The 15,668-nt window shown below is 43.5% G+C and overlaps 1 protein-coding gene across 5 annotated transcripts in view; it reads right to left on the minus strand.

Annotated features, from left to right (window-relative positions):
- The window catches only part of tmem63c (transmembrane protein 63C), a 310,233-nt gene that overhangs the window by 10,045 nt on the left and 284,520 nt on the right, over positions 1–15,668 (minus strand). For all 5 annotated transcript variants that reach the window (XR_015757812.1, XM_043701473.2, XM_087989521.1 and 2 more), the window contains one exon: positions 6,515–6,589. Coding sequence is in view for 4 of the 5 variants with exons in the window: in XM_043701473.2 (XP_043557408.1) it covers positions 6,515–6,589 (75 nt within the window). In the remaining variant the exon portion in view is untranslated. The remainder of the gene's footprint in view (positions 1–6,514; positions 6,590–15,668) is intronic.

Here is a 15,668-nt window from a genome sequence, read left to right on the forward strand (position 1 = left end):
TCCTTTTATTCCTCACATACCTATAGACAGCTTTAGGGTTCTCCTTTATTCTATTGCTAAAAACTGCTCATGTCCCCTCTTTGCTCTTCTTAACTCTCTCTTTAATTCCTTCCTAGCTGATCTGTAACTCTCCATCGCCTCATCTGAACCATCTTGCCTCATCAACACCTAAGCCTCCTTCTTCCGCTTAACAAGAGATCCAATTTCTGTCGTAAACCACGGTTCCCTTACCTTATCACTTCTTCCCTGCCTGACAGGGACATACCAATCAAGGACACGCAATATCTGTTCCTTAAACCAGCTCCACATTTCTATTGTCTGCTTCCCCCGCATTTTGCTACTTCATTCTATGCTTCCTAATTCTTGCCTAATCGCATTATAATTATAATTGCCCTTGCCCCATTGGTAGCTCTTGATCTGTGGCATGTACCTATCCCTTTCCATCGCTAAACTAAACGTAACTGAATTATGGCCACTCTCTCCAAAGTGCTCACTATCACTAAATCAAACACCTGGCCTGGTTCATTACCAAGCACCAGATCCAGAGTGGCCTCACCTCTTGTCGGCCCGTCAACATAATATGTCAGGAAGCCCTCCTGCAGACATTGGACAAAAACTGATCCATCTGACATACTAGAGTTATATCATTTCCAGTCAATATTGGGGAAGTTAAAGACCCCATAATGACCACCCTGTTCCTTTCACTCCTACCTAGAATAATTTCGCTAATCCTCTCTTCTACCTCCCTGGAACTCTGCGGAGGCCTATAAAAAACTCCAAGCAATGTGACCTCTCCTCTCCTGTTTCTAACCTCAGCCCACACTACCTCAGTAGACGAGTCCTCATCAAAAGTTCTTTCAGCCATTGTTATACTGTCCTTGACTAACAAGGCCACACATCCCCCTCTTTTACCGCCTTCCCTGTTCTTAATGAAAGATCTAAACCCTGGACCCTGCAACATCCTCTCCTCACCCTACTCTATCCATGTCTCCGAAATAGCCACAACATCGAAGTCCCAGGTACCTATCCATGCTGCAAACTCACCTACCTTATTTTGGATACTTCTGGCATTGAAGTAGATACACTTCAAACCAGCCTGCTGTCTGCCAGCACATTCCTGTGACCCTGAAATCCTGTCCCTGTCCTCCCTGCTGTCATCCTCCTGTGCACTGCAACTGCATCTCAGGTTCCCAACCCCTGCTGAGCTAGTTTAAACCCACTCGAATAGCACCAGCAAATTTCCCACCCAGGATACCCCTCTGGTTCACGTGAAGACCGTCCTGTTTGTAGAGGTCCCACCTTCCCCAGAATGAGCCCCAATTATCCAAGAACCTGAAACCCTCCCTCCTGTACCATCCCTGCAGCCACGTGTTCAGCTGATATCTCTCCCCATTCCTTGCCTTGCTATCACGTGGCATGGGTAACAATCCAGAGATAACAACTCTGTTTGTACTAGCTCTCAGCTTCCACCCGAGCTCCCTGAAATCCTGCCTTACATCCCTATCCCTCTTTCCACCAGTGTCGTTGGTACCTACGTGGACAATGACTTGAGGCTGGTCACCCTCTCCCTTCAGGACCCCAAAGATACGATCCGAGACATCACGGACCCTGGCACCTGGGAGGCAACACACCAACCACGAGTCTCGTATGTTCCCTGCAAATCTTCTATCTGAGCCTCTAACTATTGAGTCCCCAATGACTAACACTCTCCTCCTTTCCCTCCTTCCCTTCTGTGCAACAGGGACGGGCTTTGTGCCAGAGATCTGAGCCTCACTGCATATCCCTGGTAAGTCGTCCCTCCCAACAATATCCAGAGGTCCCAGTATGGATCCCTGTGGCACACCACTAGTCACTGACCTCCAGCCTGACAAACACCCTTCCACCACTAGACTCTGCCTTCTATGGGCAAGCCCCACCTGAATCCATGTGTCCAAATCAATGTGGGTCTCATGCATCTAAATCTTCTGGATGGGCTTACCATGAGGGTCTTTTTCAAAGCCTCACTAAAACTGATGTAGATGACGTCCACTGCTCTACCCTCACCAATCACCTTTGTCACCATCTTGAAAAGGTAATCAAGTTAGTAATACACAATCTGCCCTGCACAAAGCCTTGCTAACTGTCCCTAATTTTCCAAATGCATATAAATCCTATCCCCAAGAATTCTCTCCAATAGCTTCCCAAACACCGATGTGAGACTCATCAGTCAAGAGTTTCCTGGATTGTCCCTATTTCCCTTCTTGAACAGAGGAGCAACATGAGTTCCTTGCCAGTTCTCCAGGCATCTCCAGTGGCTAATGAGGACACACAGATCTAGGTCAAGGCCCCAGAAATCTCTTCTCCTGCACCTCTCAAGAACCTGGGATAGATATCATCGGGCCCAGGGGACTTATCCACCTTAATGCTCTTGAAGAGACCCAACACCACTTTCTTGATCTCAGAATGTCCACACAAATATCACTATCCTCCATATCCTTCCCCGGGTGAATACTAACATAAAGTACTCACTTAGGATCTTGCCCATCCTCTCTGCCTCCAAGCACAAGCTTCCTCCTTTATCCTTAAGTGGTCCTAGCTTCTCCATAGTTATCCTCTTGTTTTAATGTATGTATAGAATACTTTGCGATTGTCTTTAACCCGACTTGCCAGGGTCGTTTCATGGCCTGTTGTTGCTCTCCTAATTCCATGCTTGAGTTCTTTCCTCTTCTCCTTATATTTCACATGGGCCCTGTCGGATTTTACCTTCCTAAGCCTTACATATGCTTCTGGTTTTTTTTTGAGTAAATTCACAACCTTCCACGTTATTGAAGGGTCAGGAAAGGAGTACACAGTGAATGGCAGGAACCAAGGAAGCTCAGAGGGATATTGGGGTGCTTGTACACAAATTGCTAAATGTGGCGGGGCAAATTGGATAGTTGAGGAGGCATTCAGGACACCTGCCTTTATCTGGCGAGCTATAGATTATAAGAGCAGGGAGGCTATGTTGGAGCTGTACAGGATTTTGGTTGGAGTACTGTGTGTAGTTCTGGTCTCTGCTGTATAGGGAGGATGTGATTATACTGAAAGGGGTGCACCGGAATGTTGCCTAGGGTGGAGCAGGTTAGCGATGAAGAGAGGCTGGATAAGGTCGGGTTATTTTCTTTGGAATACAGAAAGCTGAGGGGGAAACTGAGGCAGGTGTAAAATATTATGAGGGGTATGGACAGAGTGGATAGAAAGCAGCTGTTCCACTTCATTGAAGTGTCACTAACAAAAGGGTGTGATTTTAAAGTAATAGGTAGGAGAGGATTTGAGGAAATGGTTTTCACTCAGATGGTGGTGACGGTCTAGAAAGTATTGCCTGGGATGTAGTTGAGACAGGTAACCTCACAACTTTAAAAAATCCTTGGATGAACACTTCAAACGTCTTAATATTTAAGACTATGGGACCAGTGTGGGAAAGTGGGATGAGTGTAGATGTGGTATAGTGTCAGTGGTACAGAGTCGCTGAGCCAAAGGGCCTCTTCTGTGCTGTATTTTACAAACAAACATCTTTCCTTAAGCAAGAAAACCAAAGCTGTAGAGTAATCCAGATATGATTTCAGTGAGCTCCTGTACAACTGTAGCAACTCTTCCTTGCTTTTACACTCCATTCCACTGCCAATAAAGACCCTGATACAATTTCCCTTCCTGCTGTATCTGCATAACCACTTTTTATAGGCAATGTACCAGGGATACCAACTCCTGCTGTACCACAGATTTCTGTAAGCTCTCTCCATTTAAACATTCTGCTTTTCTATTCTACCTGCCAAAGTAGATAATCTCACCCTTTTCCACATTGTACTCCATTTGTCAAATTTTTGTTCATTCATTTAACCCATCTATATCCCATAGTAGGCTCCTTATATCCTCTTCTTAACTTGCTTTCCGAACTGGCTTTTCATTATGAGCAAATGTAGCTACAATAAAGTTGGTGCCTTCAACCAAATCATTGGTATAGATTGTAAATGTTTGGGAACCTCCTATTTATAGTTTGGCAACATGAATATGACCTATTCATCTTGACTTACAACTTCCTATGAACTAACCAATCCTCTGTCCATGTTTACAAGACACCACAACACCATTAGCTCATATGCTCTGTACTAACCTCTTATAATCATATCTTAAAGAAGGCCTTCTAAATATCCAAATACGTCTACTGGTTTCTAATTATCCATCTGGCTAATTACTTCTTCAAAGAACTCTAAATATTCTGTCAAGTATGATCTCTCTTTTACAAAATTGTGTTAACTCTGCCTTATTGCATTTTCCAAATGTCCTGCTATTATTTCTTCGTTAATGATGGATGCTAACATCGTTCCAGATTCCAGGCAACAATCAGTAAAGACACTAAAAGGCAAAATCAGCAATGGAGTAGTGAAGGTTAAAAGTGAGTTCCAACTTGCAGCAAACTTTGGTTGAGGTTACAGATCAATCCCTAGCCTGTTGATTGTTGCAGATGTTAGCTCCTTATTGACTGGGTTTTAAGTCCTGCCACTTGCTCCTCAAACCAAAATTCCACGTGTTGAGCAATCTTTCACAAAGATTGTAGAAACAGAGAAAATCGGAGCAGGATGAGGCCATTCAGCCCTTCAAGACTACTCCACCATTCAATATGATCATGGCTGATCATCCAACTCAGTACCCGGTTGCTGCTTTATCCCCATACCCTTTGACCTCTTTACTTCTAAGAACTTTTCATAACTCTTTCTTGAAAACATTCAATCCGTTGGTATCTGTGGCAAGAATTCCACAGGCTCACCATTCTCTATATGATGCAATTTCTACTTACTTCAGTCCCTTACCCTTAGACTGTAATCCCCATTACCAGGAACATCCTTCCTATATTTACCCTATTTCGTCCTGTTGGTGTTGCATAGGTTTCTTTGATATCTCCCCTCATTGTCTAAATGCCAGTGAATACAGCCCTCACTGGTCCAGTCTCTGATCAGTTCAACATTTACTAAATATCACTCTTTGGTGTGCTGTACTAAGTAAATGTGCAGGCTGAACTAATGCATGAACATTCAAAAAGGACACACATCACATGGTCCCTTGATACTGCTCCACCATTCACAAGATCAGGACTGATCTGTTTGTTTCTAATGCTGTTTGTTTCCACCTATCCCATGATAACCCTTGATTATCTGCCAAACACGAATCTATCAACTTCTATCTTAAAACTATTCGGTGACCCTACCCTCACCATCTTCTGAGATGGGAAGGTCCAAAGTCACATGACCCTCTCAGAGCACTCACTCTCCTCATCTCTGTCCTCAAAGCGCTACCCTGCATTTTAAACACTGCCCCCTATTTCAGACTGACACACAGGAGGACTCTCCTTTCTCACATCCACCTTGTCAAGATCATTCAGGATCTTAAACACTTCAATCCAATATCCCCTCACTCTTCTACACTCCAGTGGAACCAACCTTTCCCCGTAAAACAACCAACCCATTCCAGGGACCAATCCAGTAAACTTTGACAGAACTGAATAAAGAACATTCCAGCACAGGAACAGGCTCTTCGGCCCTCCAAGCCTGCGCCGATCCAGATCCTCTATATAAACCTGTTGCCTATTTTCTAAGGATCTGTATCCCTCTGCTCCCTGCCTGTTCATGTATCTGTCTAGATACATCTTAAATGACGCTATCGTTCCCGCTCCTACCACCTCCACTGGCAACGCATTCCAGACACCCACCACCCTCAGCATAAAGAACTTTCCACCCATATCTCCCTTAAATGTTTCACCTTGAACTCGTGACCCACTAGTAATTGAGTCTAGGAAAAAGCTTCTTGCTATCCACCCTGTCTATACCTCTCATGACTTTGTAGACGTCAATCAGTCCTCTGACTTTCTAATGAAAATAATCCTAATCTATTCAACTTCTCTTCATACCAGGCAACATCCTGGTGAACCTCCTCTGCACCCTCTCCAAAGCATCCACATCCTTGTGGTGAACAGAACTGTACGCAGTATTCCAAATGTGGCCAAACCAAATTCTTATACAACTGTAACATGACCTGCCAACTCTTGTACTCAATACCCCGTCCGATGAAGGAAAACATGCCGTATGCCTTCTTGACCACTCTACTGACCTGCGTTGCCACCTTCAGGGTATAACTGCCTCCAATACATTTCCCCTTAAATAAAGAGAACAAAACTGCACACTGTTCAAGATGTGGTCTCACCAACACTCTGTAATGTGGAAGCATTATATCTTTAGTTTTATGTTCAATTTCTCGCATAATAAACAGCAGCATCTCATTAATCTTCTTGATTGCATGCTACACCTGCAGTGGAACACTGACAGCCTTTTCACTTTGGAATTCCACTGTGTAATCCCAAACACAGGCTCATCTATTCCTGGCTGCTGCATCTTTTAAACATCAGAGAATCTGACAGGAATACTAAGAGGAGCACAGAATTAACCTGAGTTCCACTGAAGGTGCATTTTATTTCCTCCCCATCCCCTCCCTGACCATTACTTACATTAGAGTTTGGTGTTGATGACACACTGCTCCTTTCTCCATCTGTGAACACGCCATCAGACTCCTGCTCCGTCATCTGAGGACAGTGAGTAACAGGTTAGAATGAAACTTACAATGCAACATCGGAATGAAACAATTGTAGGGCAATGAGAAAATAGTAGGAGTGTAGGACCAGGTGAGCTGCACTTCCAGACACAAGGGGACAGATAGAAGGGTTAGGCATCTGGATGGTAATACGGATAGGAAGGGTTTGGAAGGATGTGGGCCAAGTGCTGGCAAATGGGACAAGATTAGTTGAGGATATCTGGTCGGCACGGATGAGGTGGGCCGAAGAGAATGTTTCCGTGCTGTACTTCTCTATGACTCTATGACTATGATTCCATAACACAGCTAGGAAACACGGGGGCAGAGTCTGTGCATTTCACTGAAGCTGGAGTCCCAGAACGAGTGTCCTCACAGAGTTCTGACAGCAAGAGAGATGAGGAAGAGATTACGAGAATCACCAAAGGTCTGCCTGTGAGTACAAGAAGACTGACAGAATGAGTTGGGAATCAGGGCTAAAGGAAATAAAACCAAAAACGTAAAACAGAAGAAATACTCAGAGGATTTGATAGCATTCAGGAGAGGGAAAACCTTAATGTTTCAGGCTGTGACCGAAACAATTTAGCAACATGCTAGGTTTTGAGCAAGTGACAGACAGGAAGAGGGGAAACTGTATGATAGAGTGAAGGAGAGGAGAAATTAAATGACAAAACATTTTTTTTGGTGTGATATAAAGCTGAGTGGTAATGCCTGCATGCTGTAGAGTGGAAGCAGCTTGTTACAGACAGAGCTAAGCAATTCAATTATTAATGGACCAGATCAAATCTCTGCAGCTCTGCCAGATCCTGATGTGAATGGGTATGGGCAATTAAACAATACCCAAAGGAGGTAAGCTCCAAATATATCCCATGTCCAATGATGACAGAGTGCAAAAGACAAGGCTAAAGCATTCGATAACCATCTTCCACCAAGAATGAATGATCCATGCTACCTCCTAATAAGGTCTGAAGCATTACAGATACCAGTCTTCAATCAGCTCAATTCACTCCACATGACATCAAGGAATGGGACAGGATGCTGCAAAGGCCCCATAACATTCGGTAATAGTACTGAAGACTTTTGGTCCAGAACTTGTCACCCCTCTAGCCAAACTATTCCAGCACATCTACAACACCGGCATCTATGCAATGTTGTGGAAATTTACCCAAGTTTGTCCTGTACACAAAGATGTGGACCAATTTGTGGGCAGCACGGTGGCACAGTGGTTAGCACTGCTGCCTCACAGAGCCAGAGACCCGGGTTCAATTCCCAACTCAGGCGACTGACTGTGTGGAGTTTGCACATTCTCCCCGTGTCTGCGTGGGTTTCCTCCGGGTGCTCCGGTTTCCTCCCACAGTCCAAAAATGTGCAGGTTAGGTGAATTGACCATGCTAAATTGCCCATAGTGTTAGGGGCAGGGGTAAATGTAGGGGAATTGGTCAGTGTGGACTTGTTGGACCGAAGGGCCTGTTTCCACACTGTAAGTAATCTAATCTAATCTAAATCTAATTCAACTTGGCCAGTTGCACCCCATTAATCAATTCTCAATCATCTCAAAACATTTGAAAAGGGTCTTCGACAGTGCTATCAAACAGCACTTACTCAACAGTAACTTGCTGACTGATACTCAGTTTGAGTTGCTATAGGGTCACTCAACTCCTGACCTCATGACAACCTTTGTTCACATGCTTGCCTTCATTGTTCAGGCCTTTGAGTATAGGCGTTGGAGTGTCATGTTGAAGATATACAGAACATGGGTGAGGCCTTTTCTGGAGCAGTGTGTCCAGTTCTGGTCACCCAGTTATAGTAGGAATATTATTAAGCTGGAGAGAACTCAGAGGAGATTTGTCAGGATGTTGCCAGGTATGGAAGGTTATAAGGGAAAGCTGGATAGGCTAAGACTTTTTTAACTGGAGCATAGAAGGCTGAAAGGTGATCTTACAAAAGTTTATAAAATCATGAGGGGCATAGACAGGTAGGTGTCTTTTCCCTAGGATGGGGGATTTCAAGTCTAGGGGACATATTTTTAAGGTGTGAGGAGAGAGATTTAAAAAATACATGAGAGGCAAATTTTACACAAAAGTGTGGTTGGGGTGTGGAATGAACTTCATGAGGATGTGGTGGATGTGGGTTTTGATAAGTACGTGAATAGGAAAGGAATGGAGGGATATGGGCCAGGAGCGGGCCAAGTGGGTCTGGTTTAGTTTGAGATTATGTTTGGCATTGACTGGTTGGACTGGTGTCTTCTTCCATGCTATATGTCTCTATGACTCTGAGATGAGGTGAAAGTAAATACTCTGGATATGTAGGCATCATTTGACCGAGAGTAACACCAAGTTGTCCTTCCAAAATTGAAGTCAATGGGAATTGGGGAAAAACTCTCCCTTAGTTGAGTCACATGTAGTACAAAGGAATATGTTGTAGTTGTTGGGAGTCAGTCATCTCAACTCTCTGCAAGAGTTCCTCAGGATAGTGTCCTAAGCCCAGCTGCTTCATCAATGACCTTTCCTCCATCCTAAGGTCAGAAGTGGGGATGTTTGCTGATGATTGTATAATGTTCAGCATAATTCACAACTCCTCAGATACTGAAGCAGTCCGTGTACAAATGCTGCCGGAATTAGACAATATCCAGGTTTGGGATGAACAGTGGCAAGTAACATTCATGCCAGGCTTGCCTATGTCCAAGAAGAGAGAATATAACCATTGATCGCTCTACCGCAAACTGATGGAGAGGGAGGGGAGACAAGGAGAACCCAATCATCATTTTGTGAGAAGGGCATGGCTGACAGCAGTAGCACATAAAATTGAATGGTCATGTTTAAACTCTGGTGGGATTAAGGTAAGGATCATTTATTTGAGAAAAAAAAGAACAGCTAGTGTGGAAAGTTGCATAATCAGAACAGATGAAATATGGAACAATGGAATTAAGTCCTCACAGAAAGCAAGCTGTGAAGTTTTCACACATGATAGTTGTGAGAATTACAGGGAATGTTGATTAATAGTCTATCCCCACAAATAGAGACAAAAAAGTAAAGGAAGGAAGACGTCTGTGATGGATTTGGTGCAAGGGAGATAAAGGTGCAAATATGGAAGCAATCAAAGTTTTCAAATTCAGATCGTGAGCATGAAACGGGATCAATGTGATTAATATGCTAAATATAGAGGTAATAGAGGTAAACCAAGTATAACGACAACAATGAATGTTTCATACATGCCCCAAAAAAGGCAAACATTAGCTCGATCTCATAGCTATCTGCAGATTCCAACTAAAGCATTCAGTATCTTAAGCAGAACAGGACTCTACAAGGTAAAGGCAAAATTCTTGGTGGAAAATACTGATGGTGAAACTTGAAATCAAAATAACAAATGCTGGAATACTCAGCAGGTCAGGCAGTATCTATAGACAGAAATAGAATTAATGGGTTTTCTCATGCAAAGTCATCAACCACTGCTTGACCTGCTGAATAGTGGAACTTTTGTATCTGATTTTAAGGCTTCACAAGATTTGGTAGAAAATTGACCATCTCCAAAGTTCTTCAGTCTCATCAGTTCTTCCCATGACTATATATACTGCACTGTGTATATATGTATATATATACTGCACTGTGTATATATGTATATATATACTGCACTGTGTATATGTGTGTATATATATACTGCACTGTATATATGTGTGTGTATATATACTGCACTGTGTATATATATATATATTGCACTGTGTATATGTGTGTATATATACTGCACTGTGTATATGTGTTTATATATACTGCACTGTGTATATGTGTGTATATATATACTGGAGGAGAAAGTGAGGTCTGCAGATGCTGCAGATGCTGTATATATATATACTGCACTGTATATATGAATATATATACTGTACTGTATATATGTATATATACTGCACTGTGTATATATGTATATATACTGCACTGTGTATATGTGTGTATATATATACTGCACTGTATATATGAATATATATACTGCACTGTATATGTGAGTATATGTACTGCACTGTGTATATACGTATATATACTGCACTGTGTATATATGTGTATATATACTGCACTGCATATATGTATATATACTGCACTGTGTATATGTGTGTATATATACTGCACTGTATATATGAATATATATACTGCACTGTATATGTGAGTATATATACTGCACTGTGTATATACGTATATATACTGCACTGTGTATATATGTGTATATATACTGCACTGTGCATATATGTATATATATATACTGCACTGTGTATATGTGTGTATATATACTGCACTGTGTATATATGTATATATATATACTGCACTGTGTATATGTGTGTATATATACTGCACTGTGCATATATGTATATATATACTGCACTGTGCATATATGTATATATATATACTGCACTGTGTATATGTGTGTATATATACTGCACTGTGTATATATGTATATATATATATACTGCACTGTGTACAGTTTGATGTCTTTAGTTCTGACAGTTTGACAAAAGAATGGAGTGAATCAGAAGCTGTCTTAGCTGTCATTTGGTTCAGTATTTTCTCCAAATGTTTTTGCTTTCGCTGCAGAAAATGAAGTAGTGTGCTGGTAAACTTTGTCAGCAACAAGATTTGCAATCTGGCCAGACTGACAGCAAAGACAAAAAAAATACACTTCATTACTCAGCTCAGCCAATGATGTTCTGTTAAATCAGTTACACAAATATTCAACTACAAAGACTCATAGCCTGATCTTTTTCTATCTCGTCAAAATGTGTGGTGCTGGAAAAGCACAGCCGATCAGGTAGCATCTGAGGAGCAGGACAGTTGACATTTCAAACATATGCTCTTCTTGATGAGAGAGCTTATGTTCAAAACGTCGATTTTTCCTGATCCTCGGATGCTGCCTGACCTGCTGTGCGTTTCCAGCACCGCACTTTTCAACTCTGATCCCCATCATCTGCAGTCCTCATTTTCTCCTATGTTTTCCCTCCACTTTGCTTGTACCTTGTACTCCCTGACTATAAGGATCCAACAGACCTCTGGTAATAGAAATGTGTCATCTCTCCAGCCCTTACCATACAAACTAACACCCAACAGGAAGTGGTTACCAGAATCTTCTCACTTGGTTCCACAGTGACAGACAACCTGCCCGGTGATGGAGAACTTGATACACCCATCTGGAAAGTAGCTCCCATTTTTGACACACTCTCAAAAGTTCCATGGAAAAACCACTGAGCTGAAAGTTCAGGGAAAGGTCAGAGTTAAAAGCCTGTGTTTTCAGCACCTTACTGTGCAGCCATGAAACACAGACAAGGTACTATTACCAACAAAAGAAAGATCAACAAACTTCCACCTTTGCTGTTTCATTCTAGGCATCTAATGGATAAAATCATCGAACATAGAACATAGAAGAATACAGCGCAGTACAGGCCCTTCGGCCCTCGATGTTGCGCCGATCCAAGCCCACCTAACCTACACTAGCCCACTATCCTCCATATGCCTATCCAATGCCCGCTTAAATGCTCATAAAGAGGGAGAGTCCACCACTGCTACTGGCAGGGCATTCCATGAACTCATGACTCGCTGAGTAAAGAACCTACCCCTAACATCTGTCCTATACCTACCCCCCCTTAATTTAAAGCTATGCCCCCTCGTAATAGCTGACTCCATATGTGGAAAAAGGTTCTCATGGTCAACCCTATCTAAACCCCTAATCATCTTGTACACCTCGATCAAGTCACCCCTAAACCTTCTTTTCTCCAATGAAAACAACCCCAAGTGCCTCAGCCTTTCCTCATACAATCTTCCTACCATACCAGGCAACATCCTGGTAAACCTCCTCTGCACCCGTTCCAGTGCCTCCACATCCTTCCTATAATATGGCGACCAAAACTGCACACAGTACTCCAGGTGCGGCCGCACCAGAGTCTTATACAACTGCAACATGATCTCAGGACTCCGGAACTCAATTCCTCTACCAATAAAAGCCAGTACGCCATATGCCTTCTTCACCGCACTATTTACCTGGGTGGCAACTTTCAAAGATCTGTGTACATGGACACCAAGATCCCTCTGCTCATCCACACTACCAAGTATCAGACCATTAGCCCAGTACCCCATCTTTTTGTTACTCTTAACGAAGTGAATAACCTCACACTTAGCTACATTGAACTCCATTTGCCACCTTTCTGCCCAGTTCTGCAGCTTATCTATATCCCGCTGTAACCTGCCACATCCTTCCTCACTGTCAACAACTCCTCCGACTTTCGTATCATCTGCAAACTTGCTCACCCAACCTTCTAGCCCCTCTTCCAGGTCCTTTATAAAAATGACAAACAGCAATGGTCCCAAAACAGATCCTTGCGGAACACCGCTAGTAACGGCACTCCAAGATGAACCTTTACCATCAACTACTACCCTCTGTCTTCTTCCAGCCAGCCAATTCCTAATCCAAACCTCCAACTCACCCTCAATGCCATACCTCCATATTTTTTGCAGTAGTCCACCATGGGGAACCTTATCAAACGCCTTACTAAAATCCATATACACCACATCTACCGCTTTCCCCTCGTCCACCTCCTTAGTCACCTTCTCAAAGAATTCAATAAGGTTTGTGAGGCACGACCTGCCCTTCACAAAACCATGCTGACTATCCTTGATCACATTATTCCTATCCAGATGTTCATAAATCCTATCCCTTACAATTCTCTCTAAGACTTTGCCCACAACAGAAGTGAGACTCACCGGCCTATAGTTACGAGGGTTATCCCTACTCCCCTTCTTGAACAAGGGAACCACATTTGCTAGCCTCCAGTCTTCTGGCACTACTCCTGTAGACAACGAGGACATAAAAATCAAGGCCAATGGCTCTGCAATCTCCTCCCTTGCTTCCCAGAGAATCCTAGGATAAATGCCATCAGGCCCAGGGGACTTATCTATTTTCACCTTTTCCAGGATTTCCAACACCTCTTCTCTACATACCTCAAAGCCATCCATTCTACTTAATTGTGACTCAGTATTCACATCGACAACAATGTCCTGTTCCTGAGTGAATACTGACGAAAAGTATTCATTCAGTGTCTCCCCAATCTCTTCAGCCTCCACACGCAACTTCCCACTTCTATCCTTTACTGGACCTATTCCTACCCTAGTCATTCTTTTATTCCTGACATACCTATAGGAAGCCTTAGGGTTTTCCCTAATCCTACCAACTAAGGACCTTTCATGTCCCCTCCTTGCTGCTCTTAGCTCTCTCTTCAGGTCCCAATCGAACCTTCACGCCTCATCTTTACATAGGCCTCCCTCTTCCATTTAACAAGGGATTCCAATTCCTTATTAAACCACGGCTCCCTCACACGACCCTTTGCTCCCTGCCTGACAGGTACATACTTATCAAGGACACTCAATAGTTGCTCCTTGAACAAGCTCCACATATCAATTGTGCCCTTCCCTTGAAGCCTACTTTTCCAAGCCACACATCCTAAGTCATGCCTCACCGCATCATAATTTCCCTGCCCCCAGCTATAACTCTTGCCCTGCAGTGCACACTTATCCCTCTCCCATCACTAGAGTAAAAGTCACCGAATTGTGGTCACTGTCCCCAAAGTGCTCACCTACCTCTAATTCTAACACCTGGCCTGGTTCATTACCCAGAACCAAATCCAGTATGGCCTCACCTCTTGTTGGCCTATCTACATATTGTGTCAGGAAACCCTCCTGCACACATTGGACAAACACCGACCCATCTAACGAACTAGAGCATGAAAAAGGAAGTCCTTTCAAAGAGGAGATTCTCAAGCATGTTGCCATTTATCAAGCAGAGGAGAAAGTGAGGTTTGCAGATGCTGGAGATCAGAGCTGAAAATGTGTTGCTGGAAAAGCGCAGCAGGTCAGGCAGCATCCAGGGAGCAGGAGAATCGACGTTTCGGGCATAAGCCCTTCTTCAGGAATGCCCGAAACGTCGATTCTCCTGTTCCCTGGATGCTGCCTGACCTGCTGCGCTTTTCCAGCAACACATTTTCAGCATTTATCAAGCAGAGGTGATTTCACTGGCTCAAGCAGATGGACAATGGTTGCATCCCCAACAATTTTCTGTCTTGTGAAGTAACGCATCCAGACAATCAGTAGGATTGAAAAACTCCACTTCAAGGATACTTGCAAGGGTGACATGAAAAGCACAGATAGTTTCTCAGACCCAGTAGTCACTAGTTGATGACAGATTTAATCACTCTGGGTATCATGCTGGAAATCAAGTCCTGCAGTTGTCACATTTTTTTTTTAAAATGCAGAATTCCACTGCCTTTTTAAAAATTAATTCATGGGATAGAACATTACAGCGCAGTACAGTCCCTTTGGCCCTTGATGTTGCACCGACCAGTCATACCAATCTGAAGCCCATCTAACCTACACTATTCCATGTACGTCCATATGCTTGTCCAATGACGACTTAAATGTACTTATACTTGGCAAATCTACTACCGTTGCAGGCAAAGCATTCCATACCCTTACTACTCTCTGAGTAAAGAAACTACCTCTGACATCTGTCCTATATCCATCACCCCCAATTTAAAGCTATGCCCCCTCGTGCTCACCGTCACCATACTTGGAAAAAGGATCTCCCTGTCCACCCTATCTAACTCTCTGATTATCTTATATGTCTCTATTAAGTCACCTCTCAACCTTCTTCTCTCCAATGAAAACAGCCTCAAGTCCCTCAGCCTTTCCTCATAAGACCTTCCCTCCATACCAGGCAACATCCTAATAAATCTCCTCTGCACCCTTTCCCGATCTTCCACATCCTTCTTATAATGCGGTGACCAGAACTGTACACAATACTCCAAGTGCAGCTGCACCAGATAAACCAAATCATCTGCCGACATTTCCGCCAGCTCCAAACAGACCCCACCACCAGGGATACATTTCCCTCCCCACCCCTCTCCGCCTTCCGCAAAGACCATTCCCTCCGTGACTACCTGGTCAGGTCCACGCCCCCCTACGACCCACCCTCCCATCCTGGCACTTTCCCCTGCCACCGCAGGAACTGTAAAACCTGCGCCCACACCTCCTCCCTCACCTCCATCCAAG

Source organism: Chiloscyllium plagiosum, unplaced genomic scaffold, assembly GCF_037043375.1.
Source record: "Chiloscyllium plagiosum isolate Xiang-an unplaced genomic scaffold, Cpla_swu_hap1 HiC_scaffold_8, whole genome shotgun sequence".
NCBI lineage: Eukaryota > Metazoa > Chordata > Chondrichthyes > Orectolobiformes > Hemiscylliidae > Chiloscyllium > Chiloscyllium plagiosum.